We start from the raw sequence: 20,834 nt of genomic DNA, 5'->3' as shown, positions 1-20,834 counted from the left end.
GGTCACGGAAATCATTGAGTATTTCACAAGTCACTGCAACCATAAAGAACTCGAAGATTCTGAATTCTTCTACGAAAACGGCGAAGGAATCAAATCATTTAAAATGGCGGTTTATATTCAACAAATCGAAGACGTTATATCCAATGTCGCAAGATTACTGCGCATGTTTTTCATAAGTAATTGCAGGTTTACGGCAGACTCTGAAAAGTTGGCTGACGTTTTCTTTAACAAGTCAGCAGCAAGAAATAATTCTTATTACCAGACCAAGGATCCCATTGAATCTATAAAAGTAATAAACGTTAAACTCGAATTGCTGGCCAATGGCTTTTTTAGGTTAAACAACGATCTCGGGTTCGCACTGATATCAGCTGACACTACAAGTTTTCGAAATTTAAAGCCTGTACCTAACCCGCACTCGCCGGATACAACTTTATCAGTGAATGCACGTATAACCCAGTTAAATGAGATTCTGGAAAGGCTACCCGAATGGCTGTCGACGGATGTTTATGGCAACAATTTGAGCATCGTAGTCGAGTCCGGCGAACGATACAGTTTCAATGAATTATTCGAAAGCGGACCTGAACGTCAACCGGTGACGTTGGAAAACTTTGACAGTAAATTTCGACAAGTGCATCAGGCATTAAGCTGCAAGTTCGCCGGAACGTTAAAGAACTACGTCGATGTCAGTAGAGGTCTAGGACTTCAATGCAGGAAATTTTCAAATACTTATTTGTCGTACAAGTGTCTGTTGACCGTCTTGCAATCTATCAAGAAGAGTGACACAATGTTAATGACGATGAAATGTTTTTTTTTGGACTTACACCAGATTTCTCCGCAAACGCCATACAAAACGGATATTTCCACCATATTAGATTACATTAAATCATACTCTGACAACATAACATTCTTCGGTTCAGCGTTCGACAACGATTCGCCAAATATAAATTCTGATCTAGTCACAAACGAGTTGAAAACGATTGAAAACATCCTGTCCTTCGTCGAAAATTATTTGCGCTTATTCCTGAATGGATCTTGCTGGTTGTTGGATGTTCATCAACGAACTACGGGTATGTCTACTGCTACTTATGGAGTTCAAAATCTTTTAGAGCCAACCAACTCTGCCGCAGACTGCATAAAACATCTAGAAGAGAAAGTCAAAATAGAAACACATAACTTTAAAAACCATCACGAGAAATTCGGGTTCTATTATGATTCTGTATCGTCTGCTCTGGTTGTCAAAAATAAAAAAGAGTTGTTTTAGTAAAATACATGGTACACTAATAATATTTTAATGATTAAATAACTGTTGTAACATTAGAAACAATTTTGATAAAACTATTATAACTGCAAAATATACAATAACATAGTTTTTGTAACACATCATTTTTTGTGTAGTAAAAGGGGATTTTTATTTGTTGTCTTTAAGTAAGCTATTTATTTTTTTAATTAAAAACCGTAAACTTTAAAATTATTATGTTGGTAGGTCATTTTTCTTAATTAGATCCAGATTTAATCACATATAGCCATAGTAGTTGGATTGATCTATCAGGTAGATATTGTGTAAACATTTTGTCTTCTACTTTTAAAATTCGTTTTTAATTTACTATTAAATTGTTATTGACATTGTTTATTAATATCAATGTAATTTGTGAAAAAAATAAACAGATGGGAAGATCAATAAACAAGTGGGAGAGTGTTAATATTAAAGGAGTACCAAAAGCATGGGATAAAAAACCCAATTTTTTTACATAAAAAAAAGCATAAAACCATAAATCTGTTTCCTACATAACCTTGTTAAGTTGCCAAAGAACTTAAATATCATTACAGAATTAAAATCAGACCATCCAAAGTAATCGAAATTTTGTCTGGCGTTTTCGTATAAAAAAATCGACCGCAGGCAATCCCCTTAAGGGTGGATACGATAAGGGTTGATCGTCTGGCTAAAAAATGTAGTGCCACAGTTACCCATTTATCGTTAACGCCTCGGTTTTCAGAATCGCTTTTGTTTTTTTATAAATTTTGACTTTTGAATGTTAATAGGTGTAAATGTATGTCATTCGGCGGTGGCGAGTGTGATTAGTACTCGGCCACCACCGGAGTCGCGATGCGACCACGTCATGGTAACAAATGGTTTCGTTCATTCACATTAAAGCTTACCCAACTAATGATAAACTGAAATGCCTAAAATATACATTATTATACCAACAATAATTGTAAGGATACAACCAAAAAATTAAGCGTTTTTATTTGTAATTTAGACTATTATACCTTTTCTTCAGATTCAACTACTAAATCGTCATTTCCTATGAACTCGACAACGTCATTAAACTGCAATTGATATAGTTTTTCTAATGCAATATCAGAGTTAACAATTGTGCTATAAAAATTGCTTTGTATTACTTTAAAACTGTTTCAACTCTATGACAAACCTGATAAGCCACGTGAAGTTTTCTTAAAAGTACCGCCAGCAAAAACTATAAATCTTTTCGTCCATTATAAACTTAGAAGTTTGCATAAAGCCAACACAATTATTATGAATAGTAATGCGTCCATTATTATTATTAAATAAGTGTTTATCGTAAAACAAATTTGGTCAAAAATGTTACTTAGTGTGCCCCTGTGCGGCAAATGTATATGTTTATAAAATTGAACGCACCAAAAATATATTGGCACACATAATAATATATAATAATAATACTATTTTTAGTCTCCTTCTACACCTAAAATCTGCATAGACGTAAACCAGTTGCCACCGACTATAGTTACTATAGATTCGTACATACATTGATTTAAATTTGATCAATAGTACAGTCATATAGGCTATAACTTAATCAAATAAAAAAAATATCAACTTTATTTTACAAGTTAGTCAAATACCTAGATGACCTATGAAATTTTTAATTTTTTTTCATAATTAATAAAAGGGACCTATTTTGTATAATCAGTATGTTTTAAATTATAAAAACAGTGCTAATTCTGTGTATAAATATATACACACAGCCACCTTACCCACGCACACCTACTCAACCACGAACCTCAGCCAATATGTTCTACCTGCAATAAACCAATCTCCATGAAACACATCATTATAGAATGCAACAACTACAACAACGAACGTCACATACTCAACCAGCCAAACAACATTCAAAACGCACTAAAAGAAAACAACGAAGAAAACATTCTAAAATTCATTAAATTAATTAACTTATGTAATAAACTGTAAAATTCAATATTGTACTAAAAAATGTAAATGTAAATGTAAACTAAAGGCTAATGACCTAGTAGTCGAAGCCATATTTAAATTTAAAAAAAAATATATATATATATATTTTTGTAACTGTTACAAACATTAAAAACTTAGTAATCAGCATGAAAATATTGTTTTTATTTTAAATTCAACTCATGTGTTTATTATAAAAACATTGTTATTGAAACAATGTAGCGAATATTTGCGACATCTGTTATTTATATAGCTGTATTTGTAAACGTACAAAATATTCTTAAATTTATTTACTTCAGCTTGGATGCGCCAGCAAGAAAATATGGTATTTCTTAATTTGAAGCTATAGAATTCAGTTTCTTGTGGTTCTTACAAGTTTCCTATCATTCAATTTACTTTTCTATCAAGTATTTGGCGTTCTACTAAATAGGTGTTTAATCATAATCATGAAGATCTTATTCTTTTGTATTATTCTGTTGTCAGCTACGATGGGAGTTATCCAAAGTAATGTATAAGTTATGGCACGTTCTACATAATTAAAAACATTATATACGTAAATAAGGTTTTGGTCTAACGATCTAATATTGGTTAATAAAGATATGAATTGACAGGATAGTCGATCGTCATGATTAATTTCTACATGTATGTTGAACTTATGTAGAATGCTACATCACTATTTTTTAAAAAGCGTTATTTTTAAAAAATGTCTTAAAATGTTGTTTCTAAAGCAGCGAAAGTCAGTCAAACATTTTAGTCTAAATTAATATTGTTTTCAGGGAGGAACTCTATTAATATTGAAATCAATCGTCATCACCATGTTAACATGATCAATGGCCCTGACAATAATCCTGGTAAGTCAATGTACATATTATATCAATACTAATAGTCCAGTCTGAATGATATGGTTATTCATAAACATTACCACCTGCGCCATTTAGAAAATACTGGAATAATAGTATTAATAATGTTTTTAATACATTTTCAAGTGAATTTTAAAATTTGCAAGCAAACCAACAAGTCAGAGTAAATTAATATTTTTTCAGTGGCAAACACTAAATCACCTAAGACAATTTACGGAGTTGAGAAAAATATTTTTGAATTTGATTTGCGTGGCAATAATAGTAAGTCAATGGATATATTATATCATACCCAATAGTAATGTCTGAATAATTAAGATATCCACAAGCACTACTACTTGCACTATTAGGAGAAGACTAGAATAAAAATAAAAATAAATTTTTAATAACATGTATAGATTTTTAAACTGTGAAATCAACTGTAAAAATTTAGACTATAATAATATTTTTTTCAGGGAGAGATCGTCCACCGCATATTAATATTTACTACAAACCTGGAGTTACTAATAGTAAGTCGATGTATATAATATTATATCATCCCAAATAGTAAAGTCTGAATAATTAGGATATCCGCAAGCACCATTAGGAAAAGACGGAAAAAAAAAATAAATCGATTTTTAATAACTTATATAGATTATTTCAACTGTGAAACCAAGTCAAACAACTTAAACTAAATTAATATTTTTTCAGGGGAAAACCCTGCACCGCATATTCATATTTACTGCCCATGTGGAGTTGATGGCCCCGAAAAAAATAGTAAGTCGATGTATATATTATATTCCCAAAAGTTTAGTTGCGAGTGATAGGGAGATCAGAAGTAGAGATATTAAATTTTAATTATTAAATTTAATAAAATACTTTTCCACGCTGAGACACGAGCTACAAAAGGTACATAATATATCAGCATTATATAGGTACATAATCTATGACTCATCTTCGATACGCTTTTTTACATTATAATATCAACACAGTTATTTTTGTTTACTTTTATTACGGTTTTGTATACGAAAACAAATTTTCTTTAATAGCTGGTCAATTTTAAGGGGATTGCATGTGGATTGGTTTTAAGGAGATTTGTATAGACAATATTTAAAATAAAAGAGGTTTTAGTTACTTTCGGCCATGTCAATTAATTTACCAGTTAATTTGTTAATGCTTTAAAGTATTATTTTTAATTTAAAACAATTTGTTTTTTTTAGTCTAAGACATTTTGGTTTTTTTAGAACAAAAAGCCAGACAAAATGTCGACTACATAGGATGGTCCAAATTTATTTTTGTAATGTGATTCGGGTTTATCGGCTACTTTACTAGGTATATGTTATGCAGGAAGCCAATTTTTATTCAAACATATCACTGTCTTGTAATTAAAAAAATGTAATTTGTAATTCTTTTAATATTAAAACCTGATAATTTTATACATAAAAAAAATAAGATATCAAAAATATTAGCAGTTAGTTAGTAGTTAGAATGTTGTGTGGATTTTTGGTCTAAATCAGCCCACATGCGATTTTTTAAGAAACATTTGTTGCAGATTTACAAACATTACCATACGAATTGTAACGGTTTGTTGTTTGTCTACAAACAAGTGTTTTTTAACGCATTTTGTTTTGCCGTTTGTGTATTCAAATGTTTGAACATTTTTCTTACACGGTAGAACCCTGATGTTACAATAATTATAGCAAATAACTTTTTTGTACATAATGATACAATACAATATTATAATAATAATAATTGTTTTATTAAATCGTCCCAATGTAAACTCAAATAATTATTGGCATTTATAAAAAAAAAAACAGTAGTCTCTATAATATTTGTAACAAAATATTATAACAAAAAAATAAGCTATTTCAAAAAACCAACTTGTTTTCCTTAAAAAAAAATTGTAAAATTGAAAAAAGTCTATTTAAAATAAAATACTTCAGTTCATAAACTTGAAACTTGAAAAAAATTTGCGAGGGTTGAGTGGTTTCCGGTTTTTATGATTATAATAACTTTGGGTTTGTTTATTAACGTATAATAATATTTACCTAATAGAAATTATTGCCGTTTTCGAGGTAAAGGTTATTAAAAATAGTTCGGAAATTTGTTAATTTTTTTTTTGTTTTTTTTTAAATGCCATATTATGATATTATAAAAACGACATTAATAACACTTCTTAATCAATACAACTCACAGTAGGCGACAATACAGACAGAGATCTACAGGATTATTTAAAGTAATATAGGATTAAAAAAATCCATTATTCCAATATATCGGATTAATGGAAACAACTATTCTGCCAATCCAGAAAAAAGGAAATACTGGTTAAAAGCAGATCAAAATTAATCAATTAATTAAGTATTTAGACTAATGAATGTTTCGAGGTAAAGATTTGTAACAATCTGTGAATGGTTTTTTTTAGTTTATCAAACATTTAGAAGCAGTATAGCTACATTATAATTTTGGTTCTATAATTTTTATGAAATTTATTATTTTGTAATATTTCATGAGATTTTTATAAAATCTTTCATTTGGGAGAAAAAAAATTTCCGTAAACTAAAGATTACTGATATAAATATAATCCAATTTTTTTTATTAATCCCGGTTTGAAAGTAATCCATAATCCGTTTGTAATCGATTAAAGATTTTTTATTAATTTTGCCCATCTCTGTTAACAGTGTTATCAGAATTTCATGTTACACATGATATTTTGATGATATACAAACATTTAAAAAAATTTACTTATGCCTAAAACATATAGTTATTTATTTTAAGAATATTTTACTGAAAAAGTTGACTGGCCGATAAAAAAGCTGGTTATCAACCTGTCTAGTTTCACTAGGAACTATAATTCCCATAGTAGTATAAAAATCATTATTTTTAAAAAACTGTCATAGTATTTGTTTCTAAGACAGCGAAAGTAAGTCAAACATTTTAGACTAATTTAATATTGTTTTCAGAGGTACCACCGACTTTCGATTTTTACATCGGTGGTGAAACCCAAGTCAGCCAACACCAAGACCCTTTAAATAATAGTAGTAAGTCAATTTACATATTCTATCAATACCAATTGTGCAGTCTGTACGATTAGGTTATCCGCAAACATTACCACTTGCGCCATTTAGAAAAAACTGGAATAATAGTATCAATAATGTTCTTAATAAATGTTCAAGTTTACATCAAAATGTAAAAGCAAACCAAAAAGTCAGATTAAATTAATATTTTTTCAGGGGCAAACAGTGAATCACCTACGAATACTTACGGAGTTGAGGAAAACATTTTTGAATTTGATTTGCGTGGCAATAATAGTAAGTCGATGGATATATTATATCATACCCAATAGTAATGTCTGAATAATTAAGATACCCACAAACACCACTACTTGCACCATGAGGAGAAGACTGGAATAATAATATATATTGATTTTTAATAACTTATATAAATTATTTAAACTGCGAAATCAAGTATAACAAGTTAGACTAAATTTATATTTTTTTTTAGATAGAGACCAAGCACCGCATATTCATATTTACTACCAATCTGTGGTTTATGGCACCGGCAATAATAGTAAGTCGACGTTTATATTATATCATTCCTAATAGTTATGTCTGAATAATTTGGATTTCCGCAAGCACCATTAGGAAAATACTGGAATAATAATATAAATATATTTGTAATAACTTATATAAATTATTTAAACTGTGAAATCAAGTCTAACAAGTTAGACTAAATTAATATTTTTTCCAGAGGGAAAGAGTCCACTGCTTATTAATATTTACTACCAACCTGGAGTTCTTGGCCCCGAAAATAATAGTAAGTAGATGTATATATTATTTCACTCCCAATAGTATAGTTGCGTGTGATAGAGGTATCAGAAATAAGGATTTTAAATTTCATTTTTAATAAGTTACTTTTCACGCTGAGAGACGAGGTATAAATAGTAAGGGTATAGCATGCATTCTGTTTTTAGGGAGATTTGTATAGGCAATATTTAAGATAAAAGAGGTTTTAATCAATTTCGACCATGTCAATTAATTTATCAGTTAATTTGTAAAAGCTTCTAAGTATTATGGTTCCCTTGCTCCCAGTCCATTACTTCTAATCTCTCTAGATCTTGACGCACTCCATACATCCATCGTTTTTTTGGCCTGCCTCTCAATATACGTCATACGCTTAAAAAAAATATATTATTAATAACATACTCTGAAAAATTAGGAAATCCGCAAGCACCACCACTTGGACCATCTGTAGACCACTGGAATAATTATATGAATAATGTTAATACTAACTTTCCAAGTATGTTAAGAGATACACAGCTCGCATTGAAGCTAAGAATAATTAAACTATTATTTACTGTCTATGTTATCTGTTGATATAGGTCAACCTTGGGCAAACCCTTTCTACAATAGTAGTAAGTCGATGTATACATGTAGTATATTATTGCCAATAGTATACTCTGAATAATTAGTTATCCGCCAACATTACCACTTATATATTTTCAGGGAACAACACTGAACAGCCTGCGAATAGTTACGGAATGGCTGGCAACGACAATATTAGTAAGTCGTTTTAAATAAAAAATATTACATCATTATTAATAGTCTGAATAATTAGGAAATCCGCTATCACCACCACTTGGACCATCTGGAGAACGCTGGAATAATAATAATCCTAACTTTCCAAGTATGTATCGAACTGCGAAACCAAGTCAAATCACTCAGGCCTGATTAATATTGTTTTCAGTGGGAAACTATAGACCGTCATCTAGTTGGTATAATGGACCACCATTACCAGTACATGGAGCAAATGATCCAGACTACGTTAATTATATAAATACTGTTTATCCAAATAGTAACTTTCCAAGTATGTTTCAAACTATGAAAGCAAGTCAAATCAATCAGACCTAATTAATATTGTTTTCAGTGGGAAACTATGGACCGTCAACTAATTCGTACTACGGATCAGGATTTGGTGGCACCGTTAACAATAGTAAGTCGATGTATATGACGTTATATCATTCCAATAGTATAGTCCGAAAAATTAAGTTTTTAACAAACATTACCACTTTCTCCATTTGCATATTTGGCTATAATTAAGTACCTTTTTGGATTCTATCTGTATTTTAAAGACCTAACACTTCTCGAAAATACGAGTAGTTATACGGTTAAAGAGATACTCAGCTTCGCATTGAAGCTAAGAATAAATAAACTATTTTTTATTGTCTATGTTATCTGTTGATATAAGTCAACCTTTGCCAAACCACCCTTTCCACAATAGTAGTAAATATTATATTATTAATGCTAAAAATAAAGTCATCCGTGATACCGAACCCGGTGTACCTTTTCTCTTCAAACACTACCCCTATACTCACCACGGTCACAACATTTGGCGCAGTCGGTAGGATTTATTAAGGTTAGTGCAAAATTAAAATTTTTTTTTTTTTATAATATCATTAATTTTGTTTTTTTTTTGCGCACCCTTTAAATTTAATTCTAAAGAACCTAGCTTTAAGCAGGACATAGAACTTAGCGTGTACTCTACAGAGAAAGTTCTTAGTTTTTTTGGTTTAAAATACAAGTTGATCAGCGGGGAGTAGAGACGGGTGGCAATAAGGCCAGCCTTACCCCGAACCGGCGATGACCTCAACTACCCGAGAAAAACTCCATCTGTGGGGGACTGGATATATCGCAGGGCACACCACCTATCTAACGCAGGGAAGGAATTTCCCGTGGGGTTCGTCCCGAAGTGGCTAGACCCGGTTAGGTTAGAAAAAAATATGGGTCCCGGGGGAAAACGCCCGGTTAGACTCCATTCATCAGCGAATGAAACTGGCAAATACCCATTTCCGTAAAAATGTTTTAACGTCCGCTGTTTCAGGAGCACGCGATGAAATCCCGACGCCTCAGCAACAACCGGCGCCCACGACCATCTCGACGAGAGGTAGACGACCACGTGGCGTGGCTCCGCAGGACGGCGGAGGAAGCTTTGCTAGCGGTAGCCCGCCTAATCCGAGTAGTGAAGCTGCGGGAGCTGCGAGCCAAGGGACAACTGGGCGCCGCCTACGACCGCGGTATCACGGACGGGTTAGTCGCGACCAGAGCGGGGAGGGACCTTCCTCTGCAAGTGCGGAGACAACGGTCTCAGGGGCAAAACCACCGAAGAGAAAGGCGCCAGCCGGCACAGGACCGGGCAAGACGGTCCAACCACTGCCAGAACGTGAGGGACAACAGGAGCCGTTTCCGACCGCGCGCAGGACAAGGGCAGCTTCCTCGACCGGACAACCCAGCCATGGAACCAGCCAGGGAGGTGGACGAGGTAGGGGTTCGGGAAGCAGCCGGCGTCCAGTTCCTACAGCCAAACGTGGTAGTTAGGGACCACCTGGAGGTGATGGATTATATTTTCTAAAACTATAAACATTTTTATTGTAATATCACACTCATTTTCAATAAAACTAACGCGTACACTCTGTGAAAAACCACAAAATGCACTTATTATTAGCAAAAATCAAAAGTTATTAATGGTTTAATAATTGCTCTCCTCGCGTGATCACACTTCTTTTGATATTCTTTAACCACAGTCTGGTGATCGCATCCAATCACGTTTCCACCTGACTCCTGAAAAGCTTTGGTTGTCTAGTAAATTTCTCAAATAGTTGAACGTATTGCACTTCTAGACAAATAAATTACATCTAATGGTAACCGAATAGAAATATTCCATGATATAAAAGAATTAGGAACTCTTATTTTGGAACATAAACCTTGTCCGTGGTAGATGTAGCACAACAGGTGATTAAAAAGCCATTTACTTTAATTCAGACCTGTTTTAGATACGTACTTTTTATAAATAAATTATAAGAATTTAAAGTATTTTACAAGATCAAAAATATATTGTATCATTTTGGGTACTAGTAAATATCATTGTTTATTAAGTATATCAAACGCGCAGCATATTACCATGGCACATGGTTGTATTTAAAGAAAACACTTGCTGCCAAAAAAAAAAAAAAATTGTGGTTCATACAATAAAAAACAACTAATATTGCAAATTCATTGTTTCGTGGTCTATATCATTTTTAAAGCACATGATCTGAAAATTGCTTAGTAGTCTATTTATAAAAGTCTTATTAAAAATGCAATTATTAAAATTAATGTTCTTAAATTATACAACATATTCATCTTTTTTTTTTGAGCATTTTTTGGAATTTCGATAATAATATTTAAATAAATAATGTCATTATATATTTACAAATTGAGAGGGTTTCCAATTTCTGCGAGGAATTAGATTAATTCAAAATACTAGAATTACATTTTTCATGACAGTTGGTGTAATCATTTATTTGAACAAATAAACGGACTCGTTCAGCTGAAAAAAGCGTTTCAGCGATATCATATTTTATTTTGTGGTTTTTATAGTGAAACAATCACTTTTAAAAAAACCTTTCGACGAGAATCTGTAGACTCGGTCTTGTTAAAAAATAATTATCGTTTAGGGTTTATTGTTTGAATTGTTTAGACAGGGGGGAAAAAATCAGTCTAGTAGTTTGAGCAAATAAATAATAATGATATTCTCATTATTTATTTTAATAAAAAATGATTGTACAATATATGTATACAGTATACGTTAATATAATAAATGAGTTAATTATTGCACCATGTTTAAACAATTATTTTTCGTTGAACATAATTTGTCCTACGGACTAAGTTAAACAATTTTAGGTTGCTCAAGTATCGTCTTCAAATTTAAATATCTATTTCTTACGATACTCCACGATGTTTTCCTAAAAAAAAAAGACAAATTGGTTTTTTACTTATTAAACAAATAAATCATATTTAAATCGTATTTTACTATTATTCTTGTGTAAACCTTACAAGAAATTAAAAAATAAATAAAGGATTTTTATATAACTTGGCCAGCGAGTACAAATGTACTTAAATAATATACTTTAGAAAAATGTATCAAATATCTAAATCTGCCTAAAACCGTACTACATTTCTTTTTTGCAATAGTCGTAAATTTGTTCTTATTTTGCAAACATATAGAAGCAATATTTTACACCATAATAATATGTCTTCCCGTTTTATCGTTATCTCTAATAGCTTAATTTCTATTAACAATTATTTTAAAATACAATTTTTTTCTGTTTTTACTTACTTTAATAAAAATGTATTTAATTATAGTGTCAAAAATTGAACGATGCTCGTCGTACAATATTGTTTTTTTTAAGTACCACAAATATTTTATGATTCTATGATGGGTGTTGGAAAAAAATAGGACAGTTAATATCCGAATAATAATAATAAAGAAAAAAAAATTAATTACACGCAAAGACCTTGTAAGTAATGAACTGTAACAAAAGTACCTACACAGAAGTTGTGTTTTTAGATTAAGATTTAAACAAAAATTTGACAATACCGAACCTCTTAAGGAATCAGTAAATTTATGTTATCTTAACTCTCAACCAAGAAGTCGCAATAAGTAAAATATTATAAAGTAAGCCAGAAGGCGAACTGCAGTGTGACCACAATGACGAAATCACATTTTTCTGGTATGTATATTTTTAATTTTGTTTAACTACTACAAAATATACAATCTATCAGTTATAATATTATCATATTGTCATATTAAATTTAAATTTGTGTATTTATCTGTATAGCTGATAAGAGTTCTACTGTGCAGTGTTTAACGACTTATGAAACAAGTATTTATTTTTATTTCAAGTGGTCACACTGTCGACAGGCCAGGTTGGGTATGATGTTACAGCACTATATTATATTTTTACACAAATGCTCTGAACGCGTCAACACAACATAATCAAACATATATTATACTTTCAGCGTTGAACATAAGTCAGATGAACTCTTACCTTGACTTTATTAAGGCAGTCGATCAAATGGTTTAAGACGTTTTTACAGAAGTCGGCAATTTCGATTTTGCTTTGGTCGTCGACAAACTTGTTAGCTATGTACGTGCAACCGGATACAAAGTACTGAATAATTGCCACATAACCGTAATGGAGGGCTTTGGGATTGGGCCCGTGTCTTATGTAGTATTTTTGCGCAAACTGATACTCGACTCCCGGAATCCAGTTGCTTACAAAATCTCGAATTTCTTCGTCTAGATCGGGCCGGGATAGGATCTACGGATAGAATGGCAGCAAATTAACTAGATCATACATTATATTTGGGAAGACTTGACACGTAACCGAATTATTCATCACATACTTGTTCGGTCAACGCGGTTAACTCGTTCAGTTGGAACTCTTGGAAATTTTCGATGCCTTTAACGGCAATATTAAACGTCTCGTCGTCGGCGTTCACTCCCAAAGTCTCAAAAATTTCTCTGGATAAACTTTTAACCGTTTTTTCGGTACCGTCGACGAATTCGAAATATCGGCTTTCCTAAGTACAGTATCCATAACTAAATATTAGTAACTATAATAATATGATAACTTAACGTTAATATGATAACGTTATAACTTAATGGTATTCAGTATTTTAATCGCATATGTGTTTACAACAATATAAAAAGACTAATATCTAACATAATTATTATTGTTAGTTGGAAAAATCCGCATCGGTTTATCGTATCAGTGATCAGTCTTGAAAATCTTAAAAGGTTTTTAACTTGGACTAGTCCGTGTAATCGCAAAATATCTTAACGTTATTATAGAACAATTGATTAGTATATTTTTAAAATTCCAACAAGCGCAAATATAAGAAATTCAAAATTATTGATTGGTTTTAATAGTAATATGTTTAATAAAAAAAAAAAATTAATAAAACCAAAAAGTTATTACACACCTTTGCTTGGTCGTATGTCATACTTTCCAAATGATTGCTTAAACGTTCGCAAGAATTAGACATTTTATATAATTTCTTAACAGAAAAAAAAACAATTAATTAAAAACGGTTTAGTTCGAAAACGCCTTATGTCTTATGTTGTACAGGTACTGTCGTAGACTAAATAAAATATCATTGACACAACTATATTATTTGTCCGTTTTATATTATAGTTAAAACAGTTAAAATGTTCAATTTGGATTTTGATTAGGCGCCGTTAATCTAAGAAAGCATATTCCGTTAATGGAAAAGTTATCGTTGATAATATTTTGGTAGTAAACAATAATTGTTGATTAATAAATAAAAACTCAATATAGGTTGAGGTCAAAGGGCTGTTTTGTATGGAAGATCAAAATATAAAATGTTATATTAATCGATTTTTAAAATAACAGTATTTCACAAACATTTTTGTGAGTTTAAGATTACATAACTTTTACATGTTAAGTGATTCGTAACGATACGACGCTTATTTTTTGTTAAAATAGTTGCAAGTTTGTAGTTTTTCTTTTTGAAAACATTTTTGTTTATGTTATTTTACAATAATATAGATTTAATTAAAAATTTACCTTTTTTAGTAATTTCCAGAACTTTTTTTTCTATTAACATAAAGAGTAACAATTGTCTTCTTTATCCAAACTATAAGACTGTTTATATTTAACTACCATACGAGTAGATACTCACTAATGTTCTAAAATATTTTGGTGCCTATCAAAACTCAAAAGTGTATCACAAGTGTTCAAAGCTACAGCCAAAGTATAATTTTTTACAGATATTTTTTTCAGGGATCATTTTTACAGGGAATTATTTTTTCTCAATACTATATCTATTGTATTGGTACACATTTATTATTTTATTGGTGAAAACAAAGATGTTTTGGTTTTCTGTAGTTTACTTTTTGATAAAAAAAAAAGCGAATGCCTTGTTATTATAGGTGGCTGTTATAGTAGTAACGACAAACCTTTGACCTAATGTGACTGGCCGTCCACATTTTGTGTATTTAATACTAATTATTGGCTCTGATGAATTCCTAATACTAATAATTGGCCTGGAATCGTTCAAAAACATCATGCTACCGAACAGGATAACGTTCAATTGGAATCGATAAATTTATAGCTAGACATACAAATAGTTCTTTTTCTTTGTCTTTGCTTTACACTCCCAACTACATACATATTATAATATATATGACTATATTACTAAGTTATATATATATATATATATATATATATATATACATAGAAATACATGTGTATTAAGTTATTTAACCACATTGCCATGTTTGAGTATGTTTGTATGCATTTTATTGCATACAAAATAATTTCGTGAATATATTACTTATTTATTGCAGACAGACATATTTGTTTTACAACCAATATTAATAGCCAGGTGTTTTGTTTGCACTGAATTACCAAAATGGCTAATTGTAGTCCGGCTGCAATAAGCACACCAAATCAGTTTTACATAACGATACATTTAGATACTTTTGATTATGTATTTTTTTCTTTATGTACTTGGGTGTTCATCTATATTGTTTTAAGAATTTAAATGAAATTTTCAAAAATTTAAGAAAATGTGTAAAATATTTCACTTGACGGTTCTTTATTGTGTTGTTACCGCAGCTTTAGGTAAACCGGCACATTATGCTCATTGAACTCATACAAAAATCACTAGTAAGTAGTAACCGCTAATGAAAGTTGACAGTTTATTGATAATGTGCTGCAGGGGCCGATCAAGACGGTAAAAATAAATTGTTTCAACCCCTTGGATCCGCCCCTGTGCTGTGGTGGATTTTTTTGCCATTACACAAACTAGACAAGTCAATTTACACGACGGTAGTGTTGGTTGTAGTATTTTATTAGTCCGTACGATTATATTGAAGTATTTAGTAAACAAAACGGTGTCAACTTAAATGTGTTAAGTTTACTCGTCGTCTGAATCTTGTTCTCCAATTCGAGGCGGTATGTCGCAATACCACTCTACGAGTCCCCGGGCTTGGTCGAACAACATTGTTTCATAATATGGACTACTGGCGACACATAGGCGATCCCGGTAGAACTCCTTGGGCGGTATTGGCGGTTGATCCAAGACGCCAGGTGTTAAAATCCACTCTGTCGGAGTTATACAGCAAGTACCGTCGTTGTTATCGTTGCATTTCGGTTGGTTTTTTATCCGGAATTCGACAGTGCGCTTGATTAACCCGACCAATACACATTTGAATCTTTCGCCGTTCGCGCACATTTTTATGCGTTCTGTAACAACGTAGCACAATTAAATGACAAAAAAAAACCCATAAAATATTATAGTACATTTATCAACCTTGACCATCAATACCGATACCGCAAGGCGTTTAACAACAATAACCACCCCACTGGAGCTTCAATGATTTTTTAAGAAAAAAATTAAAAATAAAATGATAGTTATTACCAATTCGGGTTGTACCTAATTATTGCTGTCGCATATTATAGTATAAAAAATTGATTTTTTAATTTTAAAAAAAAGAAACTTTGTTCTACCCATTTAAAGGTATTTTGTTTTATACAATTTCACATAGGTTTTATACATTGGTTCGGATTCATTTAAGTAACTACAAAATGATGTTTTTGTTCAAACTGGTTAAAATGTAGCGCAATAAATATTAATCTGATCGCTTACTTCTTTTTTCGCCGAGAGCCATTCGGAATTTTTTATTTAGAATTTCCCCTCTCAGCTCTACCTCGTCGTCATAGGAAGTCACACCTATAACATTTAAGATAATATACCTTGCACCTTTTGGATAAGAATGTTCAGCTTTGTCATTTTTTAACACTAGCTATAGTTTATTGTAAATACATTGTACAACTATAATAGTTTTACACAGTTATATATAACTAAATAGACCAAAATGTTAAGGTACAAAGTAGAAATGGGAACAATAATTGAATGTTAGGCAAAAGAAAACAATAAATTAAAAAGATTGGGATAATTTGTTAAATTTAAAATTGATAAACCCGGATATTACCTAACCTATCGCTAGTGCACAGAAGTTACCCAGAAGTTTCGACTTAAATTTACAGATAGTAATAATTACAAAATATTGTAATGTTATACTTACCGACAAGATTAATTCTAGGGGTTGCCTCTGTAATAAGCACAATACATTTTACAAATTTAACATTTAAAAAAAATGTCTAATCTAAGTATCTTATGGTATCTTCAATTAATAATAATTTAATATCATTATCATTTAAAGTAATAACCGTACAAATAAAATTGTTGGCAGTTTTGTAAGCAAAAAAAAGGTTTTTCTTGTAAGTTGTAGCTATATTAAAATTTGTAGTTAAGACTTTAAGAAGGACCATGAATTTCATACACATGTAATAGGCGTATAAGTGGCCTTAGGTCTTAAACATTATAAGTATTAACTACAGTTTTCTATTACAGTGTTATAACGTTACCCGTGATCTCTGATATTTTTCGTTGAATTGCTAGCTCATTTTGTTTTATAGTACTATATATTGAATCTAAACATCAAACAAAACATTATAGTATTATTCTATTAAACGCAATAGATTAACATGAAAATTCACGGATGAACTGTGGTTATTTTTACTAATAAAACAATAACACAACAAGCAGTTTTAGAGTCTCTGGAAAATTATATGGAATTTGACTGGAAATTTTTGGAAATATAAATACTAATAAATTACTTTGGTCTAAATTAGGATTTCCTAAGAAGTTTTCAGTGGATTTATTATGGTTGGTATGAATTGTAATATTATTAATAAAGAATAATTATTCTTAATTTTTTTTTTTTTAAATTACCGTTTTCATCTTTTCCGATCAACAACAATGAATCTATAAAACAATTATTTTAAGATAATATTATATTTAAATATTTATTATACTTATCAATATTTTAATTGTGAAATAGATCAATGATGTACTTATTTTGCTTTAGCATATTTTCTTACATATAAATTTACCAGTTTTACATATTGACAGTAAAATCGGTAAATTTACATCCCTAGTACTATTAACACATAGAATTACAGAATTAAAATTAAATTTGACCTCACGATAGAACGATATGTTGGTATAAAAGATATTATTATAACTTGCCTGGCGGAAAAAGGAATTCAATAATTCCATCTGAAATAAAATTAAAAATTAATTTGTTTAATAAAATAGCGAAGGCACACTTGGATTCTGTGGAAGTTTGATGAATCAACATGAACAGTTCTTTAAGTAAATAATTTATTGGTTATTCGATTTTTAAAGACTAAAAAATAATATACCTACCATAAAGGAACTCTTTTATTGTATTTATTATCAGGCTGTACGCATTACCTGAAATCAAAGTACAAAAATCACTTATAAATGATATCGCCAAATAAACATTAGTTTTAGATCTATTAAACAAAAAATAAAACATAGGCATAGCACTAATGGCCTTAAAATAATTCATATATTTAGAGGAGATTGAAGAGCTTTAGAGGGCCCTAACAAGTTAAATAATATTCAATTTGATATGAGTATTAAAAAATGTAGTATATTGCGTTTATTGTTCATGTCTTAAGCATGAAGAATAAAAAGTGAATTATAAAATTGAAGAGTACAAAAAAAAAATCATGTGTAATCAGTACAGATTACATTCAACAGTTTCTAGTTGAATATCAATGACGTTAAAATAGTTTAAATAATTTAAAACACTAAACATAATTAATTGAGATTCTGTTTTTTAACGAGTACCTTAACACATTTGACATTAAGAGTTCTGCGTTTTTCAGACTGTATTAATAATATATACCTAATATACTATATTATTATTATTTCTAATACAAACACTCACTATCCGTTAATCGCGCAATCATATGGTCTGGAAACAATAGAATATTTGTATAATTATTCAAACAACAATATAAAGTCGGGACATGCATCATTATTTCTCATAATCAGTTCTTGATTGGGGAGGGGGGGGCGCTGAGTATCTCAATTAATTTTTTTGATATTCTAGCGTACCCCTATGTTCTAATATTCTCATCTATGAGATATTTTTAAATGATGATGATGTTAAAAAAAAATGAAAAATGACATAAAAATAAGTTTATAATTGTTTTGTACATTTTAAGTTGGATATGTATGAAGTCACAGATTAGACCATTGTTTAACTATATTGTCAATACAATTCGTTGGGTTGAAGACGGACTCGATTTTGAAGAAGTAATTGGAAAAATATTTTGGGTTTCAATATGTACGATAAAGCTAAAAGCAGATGACACATTTACTTACTGGTACGAAAAATCTCTGTGCGACAATCTGGAATTGTAATATTATGGCCATTTTATAAAATATAAAATTAAATCAAGTAGTATTTATAACAATTATTGACAAACCTAATATACCACTATTAGATATGATGGGATGATGTCACAATGATGGTAATGATAAATTATACTAACTGAAATCTACTACCTATTTTATTTGCGACATAAACACATTTTGTCAACACGATACGCATATTAGACATTGCCTTTTCTATAATGTAATTTTTTTATTATTTGAAATGCATTTATAAAATGTTTTTAATCGATATAAATATATATATATATATATATCTATATATATTTACACAACAAGAAATCGCGTCGTCTGTGTTTTAATAAAGAAACTATTGAGCAAAGAAACCTGCCGTCTCGCAGGGTTCAAACCAATGTTGTATTTAAACAATGAACTGACTACAAAAATGAACAATTACATTATTGCATAAAAGGCTTAAGTAACAGGCTGGGATGGATTATAGTCAATATTAAAAATATTATTTAATGCATTACCTTCACGCGTTACGCATTTAATACCATTTATAAACGTCCCCATAGTAATCACAAACAAACATAATACATGTAGATTTTTGTTGGTCATTGTTAATCGATATCTAAAAAAAACAAAACAATCAAAAGATCTATAAACACCTGAAAGTCAGACTTGTGTGAAGTGAAACTTGTAAGTTAAGTACCTAATACAATTTTGTTTATACCGTATAAGTGTGTAATAACGTCTTTTGATGTAAATTATAAAACCAATTAAAAAAATGTATTATAATCAGAAACTACAGGTTTTCCTCATTATTGTCGTCACTTTACAAACAACACTATGACTCGATACATATATCAATATTCTTAAAATTTGTGATTAACATAACAAATTTACATTTACATCAAATCAAGTCAGTCATGATAGGTATCATCCAGAACATTCCGTTCTGGGACAATTTTTTGGGAATTTTATCCGGACCCTTTATAACACTATTGGGAATGAAAGATGAATCAATTAAAAAAATAAACAAAAAAACAGCTAATTACCCCTAATTAAATAGACGGAATAAAATTATGTTCTGCGACTAAACTCAATCTGAATATATTTTTTTTTTGTTATTGGATCATAGATTTTGGCCGTTGAGAATACTTGCAGATATAAACTATTCCGATCGCGAAACACTGTTCAATATATTACCTGTTATCTTGTCGTGTCTTGTTCGATCTGTACGCGTCATTGGAATAAACACAAAAAGAGTGTCTGTGCAATCTTTTGCTATTTAAAGACGTCCATGTAACTCCTGTACAAACACGGCGTAGGCAGCGGTGTATTGCTTTGAACATATTATTGATATTATCTTCTACCAAAACAATGTCAATTGTCACAAAACATATTTTTAATAGCTGCTATAGAAAACATTTTTATTTTCTATGAAATTGGTATACAAAATGACTACCTCTCGGGTTCAGTGGTTGGCAGGATTAGTTAAATATTGAGCGATCGAGCAAGCACAGAACAAACAGAAAAGAAACTATAAAATTCTTTTATGTAGCTAAATTGCCTACGCTCGACCCCGTTTTTTAACGAGGTGCGTTTCATGTCGACCTCGAATAAAGTAATTTTGTAATCGCCGACCATATGGTAGAA

At 30.6% G+C, this 20,834-nt stretch overlaps 2 protein-coding genes across 3 annotated transcripts; one reads left to right on the top strand and one right to left on the bottom strand.

Annotated features, from left to right (window-relative positions):
* The first annotated feature begins 3,576 nt into the window (after positions 1–3,576).
* Positions 3,577–10,443, top strand: LOC126846889 (uncharacterized). The gene is made up of 16 exons (XM_050586738.1): positions 3,577–3,724; positions 3,997–4,071; positions 4,264–4,341; positions 4,533–4,586; positions 4,768–4,833; positions 7,017–7,094; positions 7,287–7,364; positions 7,558–7,623; positions 7,804–7,869; positions 8,272–8,352; positions 8,435–8,467; positions 8,559–8,615; positions 8,671–8,739; positions 8,800–8,919; positions 8,980–9,045; positions 9,934–10,443. The coding sequence occupies exons 1-16, from the start codon at positions 3,667–3,669 to the stop codon at positions 10,425–10,427; spliced, it is 1,539 nt and encodes a 512-aa protein (XP_050442695.1). The 5' UTR covers positions 3,577–3,666; the 3' UTR covers positions 10,428–10,443.
* Positions 10,444–15,582: 5,139 nt separating this feature from the next.
* Positions 15,583–20,535, bottom strand: LOC126846746 (uncharacterized). Of its 2 annotated transcripts, none has more exons than XM_050586530.1 (11): positions 20,385–20,535; positions 19,706–19,806; positions 19,164–19,190; positions 18,724–18,750; positions 18,174–18,221; positions 17,994–18,023; positions 17,697–17,729; positions 17,330–17,395; positions 16,987–17,013; positions 16,548–16,631; positions 15,583–16,144 (listed from the first exon to the last, which is right to left on the bottom strand). In XM_050586530.1, exons 1-11 carry the CDS (start codon positions 20,528–20,530, stop codon positions 15,816–15,818), a joined length of 918 nt encoding a protein of 305 aa, XP_050442487.1. In that variant the 5' UTR covers positions 20,531–20,535; the 3' UTR covers positions 15,583–15,815. The 2 variants fall into 2 exon arrangements, with proteins under 2 accessions (XP_050442487.1, XP_050442488.1); XM_050586531.1 differs by lacking the exon at positions 20,385–20,535 and adding an exon at positions 20,234–20,371.
* Between the last annotated feature and the right edge of the window lie 299 nt (positions 20,536–20,834).

Source organism: Adelges cooleyi, unplaced genomic scaffold (genome assembly GCF_023614345.1).
Source record: "Adelges cooleyi isolate 19-005CV unplaced genomic scaffold, UGA_ACOO_1.1 ACOO_flye_CR_arks_rails_tigmint_CR_PRNA_9, whole genome shotgun sequence".
Lineage (NCBI taxonomy): Eukaryota > Metazoa > Arthropoda > Insecta > Hemiptera > Adelgidae > Adelges > Adelges cooleyi.
Note: the sequence above shows the minus strand (reverse complement) of the source record. Positions and strands in the feature narration are given on the sequence as shown.

Excerpts from the sequence above, each read along its gene's own strand:
- LOC126846889 (XM_050586738.1), top strand. The coding sequence starts at position 3,667 with ATGAAGATCTTATTCTTTTGTATTATTCTGTTGTCAGCTACGATGGGA. Across the intron at positions 4,072-4,263 it reads TGGCCCTGACAATAATCCTG|TGGCAAACACTAAATCACCT; the intron begins GTAAGTCAATGT and ends ATATTTTTTCAG. Across the intron at positions 4,587-4,767 it reads CAAACCTGGAGTTACTAATA|GGGAAAACCCTGCACCGCAT; the intron begins GTAAGTCGATGT and ends ATATTTTTTCAG.
- LOC126846746 (XM_050586530.1), bottom strand. The coding sequence starts at position 20,530 with ATGTTCAAAGCAATACACCGCTGCCTACGCCGTGTTTGTACAGGAGTT. Across the intron at positions 18,222-18,723 it reads GATTGCGCGATTAACGGATA|GTAATGCGTACAGCCTGATA; the intron begins GTGAGTGTTTGT and ends CTTTGATTTCAG. Across the intron at positions 16,632-16,986 it reads CCCTAGAATTAATCTTGTCG|GTGTGACTTCCTATGACGAC; the intron begins GTAAGTATAACA and ends TAAATGTTATAG.